Below are 9,564 nucleotides of genomic sequence, written 5' to 3'. Positions count from 1 at the left end.
AGAACTGACACTTGGCACTGTAAAACACACACTGGTACTAATCTGTGTGCTCACTGTCCCTGTCGAGATCAATTTAAGGCTGTTCAAAACTGATCTGTCCAATGTTCCCGCCCCAAACTCCAAGTCAAATCTCAAGCTGAAATCAAACAAATTAATTGTGTATGCGGTCCATGAAGACCCGGCAGGAAAAAGAAAGAGAAACAAAGCAATTTTTTGTGATGTCAGTTATTGATTTGTTTCCTCATATCAGTGTGCTACAAGAAGAAGAAAAAAAACACATGGAAAGAGAGAGAGCCTTACCGTAACTGTCATAGGCTTCTTCGCTTGTTCTGTGCCCATACTCATAATATTCAGGGACACTAAAACACAATTGGAGAACAAAAAAAAGAATCAATGAGCAATCAACACAGGAACCTCAAATACAGAAATATGATACAGCGAAGATGTAGTTTTACAAAAATGAAATCATTAACATGCATCAGTCTATTTTAACTATCTATCTTAATCATAATCCATACAGTAGTGTATGTAAAAAGAAAAGCATTAACAGGGTCTTTGTGTAATCTAGGATTCATGTAATCCCTCCCCCTCTTTGGCAATCGAAAATTTGCAATCTGATTTTGACTCCATTCAACGAGCTTTAATTAATTGAATGCTTCTTTTAAACATTAGGAAGACAAAAGCTATGGTATTCTCTGCTACAAGGACAAATGTTAATATTGATTCAACTTTAGTTACTTTAGATAACACAGCCATCGAGTTAGTTGACAACTATATGTATCTGGGTATGTGGCTGGATAGTAATCTCGATTTCAAGGCCCATATTGACCATCTTGCAAAAAAATTTAAATTCATGATAGGTTTTTCTGTATAGACTCAAATCTTGTTTTTCTGTAGTTAAAACAAAAAGGCTAATTGCTTGTATATTTCTACCACAAATTGATTATGGTGACACAGTCTATAGGTTTGCATCGCCCTAACATAAAGCTAATTGGATCCCATATATCATGCAGCCTTGAGATAGATTACTAATTAAAGTTATAGTACTCATCATTGTGTGTTATATTGGCTGGACCTCTTTGGCATTACGAAGGATGAAGCATTGGTATATGCATTTGTACAAGGCTATTCAGCATAAGCTACCTCCACACCTAAATGAATACTTTATAGTCGCTTGTAGTAACTGCAGTCTTAGATCACACTCATTTTTGTATTTTACGGTTCCTAAAGTGCATACTGAGGTTGCTAAAAGATAATTTGCTAAAATATAATTTGCTTATTTTGCTCCATGGTCTTAGTATAAATTACAGTCTGAATTTAAGTTGCAGTCCCAAATAACTCCAATGTATTTCATGTATTACGCATTTCTCTGTATTTAAATTATTATGGATTTTTTTGTTGTTACTGCATCTTGTAAAGCCCTTTGTGATGGTGGTCCACTATGAAAGGCACTATATAAAATAAAGATTGATTGATGGATCAATAGTACGATTCAAGAGTAAGATGCATGATTATCTAATTAAGAGTTGTGCTTGTTTTAAGTAATTACACTTGTCACTAATTGATTGTCACTAACTGATTGTTTATTATATTGAGTATGACTTCTCTGTGTTTTACAAGTATTTTATTTTTGTTTTTGTACGTTTGTATTGTAATATTTTTTATCGTACTGCTGCTACGTTTCTTGGCTAGGTCTCACGTGAAAAAGAGGTTTAAATCTCAATATGATTTCTTAGTAAAATAAAGGTTTAATAATAATACTAATAATTCAATGGTGCAAATAAAATACATTTAAATAATAATAAAATCAACACCTGGGCGAGGTGTACCCCATCACACACCATTTAATAATGCTTCATAATTTTAGTAACACTGTATCTGTAATATGCTGTAATCATGGAGATCTACATTTTCCAGAGAAATAAATGCTTTTTAACAATTCATAAGTGCTCCAAGGAGAGAAAGTGTTTGTCTTAACTTCATGTTCTCCACTAACCAAAAATAGGTAGAAAAAATAAACATAGTGGAACCATTTGATATGAATGGCCATGACATGATCACATGAAGTCTATTAGAACAGTCAACCAACAACATCTAAAACATGTGTTTATCATGATAGAAAGACCTATTTTTGACAGAATGCAGACAAGTTAAGGGCTATAATGCTGGAAATGCATGACTGCAATTCAGAGTTACACACTAACTCAGGGGGGAGGAGAATAGGTTATCAATCCATATTCTTCCTGCTGAGTCACTGAGATTTTTTAAGAGCTGACAAGATAAAGTGCTACTAGGAGCACGTTCTTGTGTTCTAGTCCTCTTCTGGCCTTACCATTATAGCAACCATTACTTTTTAGTTGTTATAATTGTAAGGTTCCTAAAGGGCTAATCACACTACAGTGTTTATCCACTGCTGTTTTTACAGTGGACGTGTCGCTGTGATTTTTGTATTCAAAGAATGTCAAATGCAAAGTTTTTTGCAACCCTATTCTTCATGCCCATTTGCGCTCCAAATATCACAGGCAAGATGGGGGAATGATTGATTATAGTAGTGCAGCATACAAACAGACCTGATGGGAAAATATAAGTGAGGAAATCAGAATTCCAGGTAAATAAACACACTGTTTTGACTACAGATGTTCGTCAAATGTCTGGGTGTAACGTCTAGAAAGGACATGCTATGAGATACTGCGGCCCATTAAATAGTGTAGCATGCATGAGGGTAAGGGTCATTGCTGGTAGGTGACGCAATCTAAACATGAAGACATAAACACAATATCTGCTTTTGCTAGGGAGCCCGGCTCTTTTGTACAGCAGTATCGGCGTTATGCTTCAAAGCAGGAGGTCCCAGGTTCGCGTCCGACCTGTGAGAAGCCTCTGCCTGCAGGAACCAAGGTTTGCCACATTGTCATTAGAAGTGGGATGGAACGAAGATTTTTTTTACCATCAAAAAGGAGCCTGGCTCTTTTATACCATGGTATCGGCGCTATGCTTCAAAGTGGGAGGTTCCTGGTTCATGTCGGATCTTCGCCTGTGAGAAGTCCTTGCTTTCAGCAACAGAGGTTTGCCACATTGGTGTCAGAAATGGACGCAGGTACCCCAGCATGCACTTGGAAGCCTGTATCCTGGTCCGAGGGCAGACTTGAGGCTGGCAGGGGAGTGTAGCATGCACAGGGGTAGGGGTCATGGCTGGTAGGTGACACAATCTAAACATAAAGACATAAGACCTGGGAGCCCGGCTCTTTTGTACAGCGGTATCAGCACTATGCTTCAAAGTAGGAGGTACCGGGTTCCCGTCCGACCTCCGTCTGTGAGAAGCCCCTGCCTGCGGGAACCGAGGTTTGCCATAGTATTGACTAAACTACAAAACAAATCATGTGTCTAATTATATCCAGTAGCAAACCCAGGTAAGTGGTATTGTATTTACAGCAAATTAAACTGTCTAAAACGGTTTTATGTCAATCATATATGTTAATATACATGTGTTTTTTCCCCAGTAATGTAAAACACTGTCTGTGCTGTTTGATGTTACATCTGCATTGACAGTACCATCTCCCTGTATCTACTGTATTGGTTATTAAATAAATAAATAAAAACACATCAGAATGCATCAAAATGGTTGTGTTTGGTGATTCTGTCTGTACTTCTAAATTTGTTTAAACAATGTTTTTGTTGCCAAAAATATTGTTTGAGATTATTTTATTACCAATAACCACAATGTGCTACACACATACATACAGGTTTGTATGTATATGTGTATATATATATATTGTATATATATATATTACTACATGAATGGGTTCTCAGCGAGTTTATAGGCTATAGTTTTCCGACACCAGCTCAATTAAGAAAAGATCCAGAGCCAAGTATCTTTCTTGGCGATGTCTGGTCCCGGATGTGCATCAGGTTTGCAAACTGAAATTTGGACATTCTGAAGTAGGTTAAAAACCTGCTCTCTTACAATTTCTGCACTTGCACAAGACAGTGATACTCCCCTATGGTTTCCACATTCATCTCTTTCTTTTCTTCCTCGGAGCAATGACCATGCAGCAGTTTGCACCCGATCCCTATTTCCTTCCGATTATATTAACATTTTGCAGGACAGGGTGGTTATCACAGCATTTTTAGTCCAAAACTCATGCCTGTTTTGATTTTTTTTTTTCTTCAGAGAATTCTGCCTTTTTTTGCAGTGCTTACTCTTAAGCATGAAAGGTAGTATTCAATCCATATGTTTGACCCTAGAAAACACAGCGAATATACACTATAGTGTGAATAGTCCTTTAGTCAATGAAATGCAACAGAATAATATTATTCAGGTTTGCTTTTAACATTAAAATAGTGATATATCTGTTTCATCATGATTGAGGTCATTGATTTATACACACATGAGAAATGTTTCATGCAGGGAAACTTTTCATGCATATTTTATTATTTTCTTAAAGAGAAAAGATTACCTTTGAGTCTGGCTGCCGTAATTTTCATCATATGTGTCATATGTCTGATCATCATATTCCCCATCATATCCATCATCATATCCCTAGTAGAAAGAATATATATTGTAAATAAATATATTAAAAACGTCTCACAAAAAAAAAAAAAAAAAAAAAAAAAACTGCAGTGTGCAGTGTTTTCTTAGATGTAATCTGAAAACCCACAACAGCATTTTGAAAATCAATTATTAATTCCGCAGGGCCTCATTCCTCCCATTAATAATATCTCTGCATAGTATGTGTGACAATTCCAATACACATTTCACTCAAAATATTGACATATGTTTACAAAAAACAATTGGTTCCATGATAGTCAATACAGAAATGTTGTTTCAAACAAACTCCTGCAATTAGCCTGCAATAAACTCTGAAACTGACCGAAGACAGTTGAAATTGCATTGACTGAAACAATACCTATGACACAATATCTGTCTTCTTTTACCATTTAATCTCCTCCTGTTATATTTGCTCCTGAAACCATCATTTGAATCTCAGTAAATGTTTTCTTTTATGGCTAGTCAATTAAACGGTTTGAGATTTACTATAAAAACGATTATTCATTTCTGGAGAAAAGATATTCACCTTGAAGTTACACATTTACAGCTAGACATTTCAGCATAATCGTATATACAATACAACACCATACCCTTTTAGGGTTTACTTAAAAAAAAAAAACAATAAAAAAATTAAAAAAATATTCATGAATATTGGCTGAGGAATACAATGCATTTCAAAGCACTAATAATAATAATAATAATAATAATAATAATAATAATAATAATAATACGACTTATCTTTCTAGTTAAAAAAAAAAAAATAACAAGCAAATAAAACAACAAAGCAGCTATCTGATCCCAGTGATTGCTGCAGCGGGAACTGATTTCTATTTACTGCACTTCCTACACAACATAATTAATGTTCAGTTCATTTACATTAACCTTAACTTACACTTGTAGACTCCTACAGGTGAAAGTGTTGGATACTGCCCACAACCAAGATTTTAAAAATAAATCCACTTTATAAACCCTTCTAAACACAGTTTCTGCCTTTAATAGGGTATCCAATTTACAATGTCGTTATTTATATCTCTATAATACATTGGGAGCCTGTGGCCACACTGAAATCTGGATGTTGAAAATTACACTGCATTAGTTTAAGTATATCAATATAGACATAACTGGTCCTCAGATAATAGGGTTTCATGTGTCTAAAACATTTTTAAACTAAACTAATGCAATTCATCGCCCAGACTGTATATTAGTAATAAAATAGAAGAGATGAACAAATAAGTTTTCATTATTTCTGAGATAAGCTAAACCAAGGATGATTAGAGAAAAAACTTTTTTAGAATTAAGTTTGAATCCTGCACTGAGAGTCATGGTAGTTACTCCTGCCACATTATACAAAGTGAGTAACTACAATAAAAACTATGGTATCAACACAATGTTCTGATTGTTTTAATGCCTGTGTGTTTTTACATATGCTTCTGTATAGATCAAGATACTCTAACAACAGATGCAAGACAGAATTATGTTAGACAGATTGGGAGAAATAAGCAAAACATATCGTGAATGAAGACGGATCTTCATGAAACTTGATGTATGTGTAGGGATTGAAATGAACTACAGCTAGAACCATGTGAAATGTAAAACTGGGTCTTGTGGACAATTAAGATCCCAAGGACCTTGCTAAAGATAGCAGGGAAATTAATTGAGTGTCTTAAAGAGACTGTCTTTCCACTCGGAATAGTGATTAATGGAAGCCTCATTGGAAATGATCAATGCATGCTCACACATTTACATGCAGGGAATATCATTGGAAGCAATGAATCTAAAACAAACCCATGTAACCCTGTCTCTTTAAACCTTTTTTATCCTGGATCCTCCAGAGGCTGTAGTGAGTGTTAAAATTCTGATGCAATGTAGGATTCAATTGGAAATTATGTTCTTGAGTGTTTCAGCAAGGCTACATGTCTTTACTTACGTGTCAGCTTAACACACAATCAGTGAAATAATATTAAACTTGTTCCCTTTTTCATCTGTTACCTTCACGATTTCAAGACTGACACAGTTCACAATCCAGACAGCACTGTTTAAAAGTAATGATCAGAGGCTTCTGCAGCACAGGAAAGTATACAGTCCACCTCTTCCAATTTTCAATGAGTTTTAAGAGCATATTAACATTTTCAGTAGACAAGGTGGGTCAATGCAAACACATTACCAAGACTTTTTTTATTGCCCTAGAATTTTACATGAAACAAGTGTTCATTCTGATATTAAAAGCCATGTAGTTAACAGCTTTTTAGTTGCTCTTTAACACATCATAATCCTGATTTTGGTTTCAGACCCTTTTTAGGGAACAGGGAAATATTTCTTTATTCTCAGACCCTAGGGGCTTCATGAGATTGCCCAACTTGGGCCCGGTGTACTTTCTACAAAGTCTGAAGGTTGACTTAGAATATGACCCTTCATAGCCTCCAGATCGAATTTAGTTAAAGCTGGATTTGAACCCATCCCCAACAGAGCTACCTTTGTTTTTGTTGTTCCTTCTGGTCTGAGTCACTGCAATGCCATTTCCTGCCCCAGTAACATTTTATTTCCACACCTAAAACTTAATTCTTTAGTGAAGGTCTTTTTACTGACTTGAATGTATCTGTACAACAATTATAAAATGAAACCCCTTAGGGCTTCATGAAGAAAGTACAGATTTAATCAGCAGGAATCAGGGAAATTACAATAGGGACATTCCTTAATGTAGCACTTGAGCATCACTGTCTTTCAGCAGAGTATGGTTGCTTCTCAGTGGATATGCTGTAGCACAACTGAGATGTTTCTAGGCAGCAAAACATTATACATAACTGTTTGCCATTTGCCACTGACTGTTCTATCACAATGTATTATTACATGTAATTTACTGTAGTAAGGCCATGTTCTTCAATATCACTTACTGTAATTATCAAGGTTTCATATTTTCCTTTCACTCCTAAATTACATTTAGTTTAATAATATGACATGTCACTTGAAATGGGAAATGTTGAAAAAAAATAAAATATATAAACTCTCTCAAACAATTTGCAAAAAAAATAATCAAAACGGATTTTAAATGACCTTTTTTGTTTTTTTACAAAACCAAGTGAAGTATATGGAGAAAATTGTAACTTAAATAAAGGTGCTTTAATAACTTAAATAAGGAAAAGTAGAAAATCCAGACCAATATTCTCATATTATCTAAAGCGGTATTGTTTCCATAGTTACTGCATTCTTTGAGTTTCTATCATTGCCAAGAAAAGAAACCCACTCAAATTTTAAAATATCAAATATATTTTGTGCAGAGAAAAAACTGTTTAGTGGTCAGCAACTACAAATTGTAAAGCTAAAAAATTTGCATTGTAAAGGTCTCGATAGGGGTAAAAATGTTTGAAGTGAATGTTTTCATGCAGTATTTCTAAAACTGAATTATAGTCAAATTACCCACCCAATTTTATTTTTTGCTGTGACGAGCACAAGAGGTGTTATTTTTTGCTATAACATATCATAAGCACAAATAACATGGTTTATCTATGAAAATGTATTCTCATAAGTGTTTTATTAACTAGATAACTAATTGGTGTTGATTCCATTTTAATATTCCCCTGAACTACGGTATCTGGTAAACTTAGGTGGTTTTTAAGTCCATGGCACACTGGTTTCAACATACATTTAAAAACAGTTTGAGCAGAGTTGAATTATGTATCATATTTCATAAAATGCTATAGTATTGGCTGAGCACAAGTTGTAATCACATGATAATTGTATCTCTGCATGCCAATTTTGAAATCTTACAGAAAAGCTATTATGTCTGTGTTATATTTTCTCCATGTGTGACCTTAAGGAATCTAAGCCACAGTATACATTTTATGATTTTGTCTCAAATGGAATGGAATTAGATTTTACAATGTTTTACATTTTGTTTCCACAGGCAAAATACATCTCTTTTTTTAATTTGGTCCACCTGTTACAATACTACAGTTAGTGTCATCCCACTGTTAAGTAATTGTAACTAACAAAATATCCATAAATATCCATAAATCTTGCATTTCAATTAACTATTTAAAGAAACACGTTATAGAAAACATATATTTTCATTTTAAAAGACATCTGTTGATACATTAAGTTCTAAGTTTGCTTGCCTTGCCTTCCAGGAAGTCTGTTACTGCATTACCTCCCTTGTCATTTCACTCCAGCAGTGTCTTCTTGGTGAAATCATGCCAGTCAATAAGGAAGTAGCCGATTGGTAATTGACAGGAAAAAAAGACAGTGAAGGGAAGAGGACAAGTTCACTCTCCAGGTGAAATGACCCAGGAAGTACAGTTTAAAAGCATGGTTTGAAAACAGAGATTTCTTTAACGTAGCGCAGTACTGCATGTTTCATTCAAAACTGAGACCTATATACAGAATGGATGTGCATGGTGGGAAAAAAAAAAGAATGGAACATTTTTGTTAAATACAGATACTTGAAAATTAAATTCCTTTTCCTGTTTACATTTGTACATGCATTTTCTTGGTGAAATCAATTATTTGGTTTACATTTGTGTGAAAGAAAGTGACAACAGAAGTAATTAAAAAATGTGTTGGCTTGGAGACTCAATTACACTTTCTGCTTGTGTGACATTGACATAAAACATTACTAAACTTAAGTACTGACTGGATATATTGTATTTGCTTGTGCTCAAACAAATACAACAGCTGTTAATTCAACGAAACATCGAGCTGCCTTATCTACACCCTCTTTCCTCAGATCTCTCTATCCACCAAGATAACTACCCACATGTATGCACCCTGTTGTATTTTCTGTGATGTGATCAATATGGCAATGCTTATGAAAAGCTTTCACTTTAGAGATCTAATGTAATTGTAATCCAATGCTGCTAAAAATTAACTATATATATATATATATATCTATATATATATATATCTATATATATATAATATATATATATTAAAGTCACACAATTAAAATTAATTTTAACTTTATGAGTCTGATATGTTTTTGTCTTAAATAAAATGAAGACTTTTTTATGTATCAAGTGCTATTT

At 34.3% G+C, this 9,564-nt stretch overlaps 1 protein-coding gene across 1 annotated transcript in view; it reads right to left on the bottom strand.

Annotated features, from left to right (window-relative positions):
• Nucleotides 1-9,564, bottom strand: part of LOC121315264 (KH domain-containing, RNA-binding, signal transduction-associated protein 2-like) — a 124,108-nt gene that overhangs the window by 2,115 nt on the left and 112,429 nt on the right. The window contains exons 7-8 of the mRNA XM_041249306.1: nucleotides 4,455-4,537; nucleotides 301-359 (exon numbers count right to left, since the gene is read on the bottom strand). Coding sequence (XP_041105240.1) covers nucleotides 301-359; nucleotides 4,455-4,537 — 142 coding nt within the window. The remainder of the gene's footprint in view (nucleotides 1-300; nucleotides 360-4,454; nucleotides 4,538-9,564) is intronic.

Source organism: Polyodon spathula, chromosome 5 (assembly GCF_017654505.1).
Source record: "Polyodon spathula isolate WHYD16114869_AA chromosome 5, ASM1765450v1, whole genome shotgun sequence".
Lineage (NCBI taxonomy): Eukaryota > Metazoa > Chordata > Actinopteri > Acipenseriformes > Polyodontidae > Polyodon > Polyodon spathula.
This window is presented reverse-complemented; position numbering and strand designations above follow the sequence as displayed.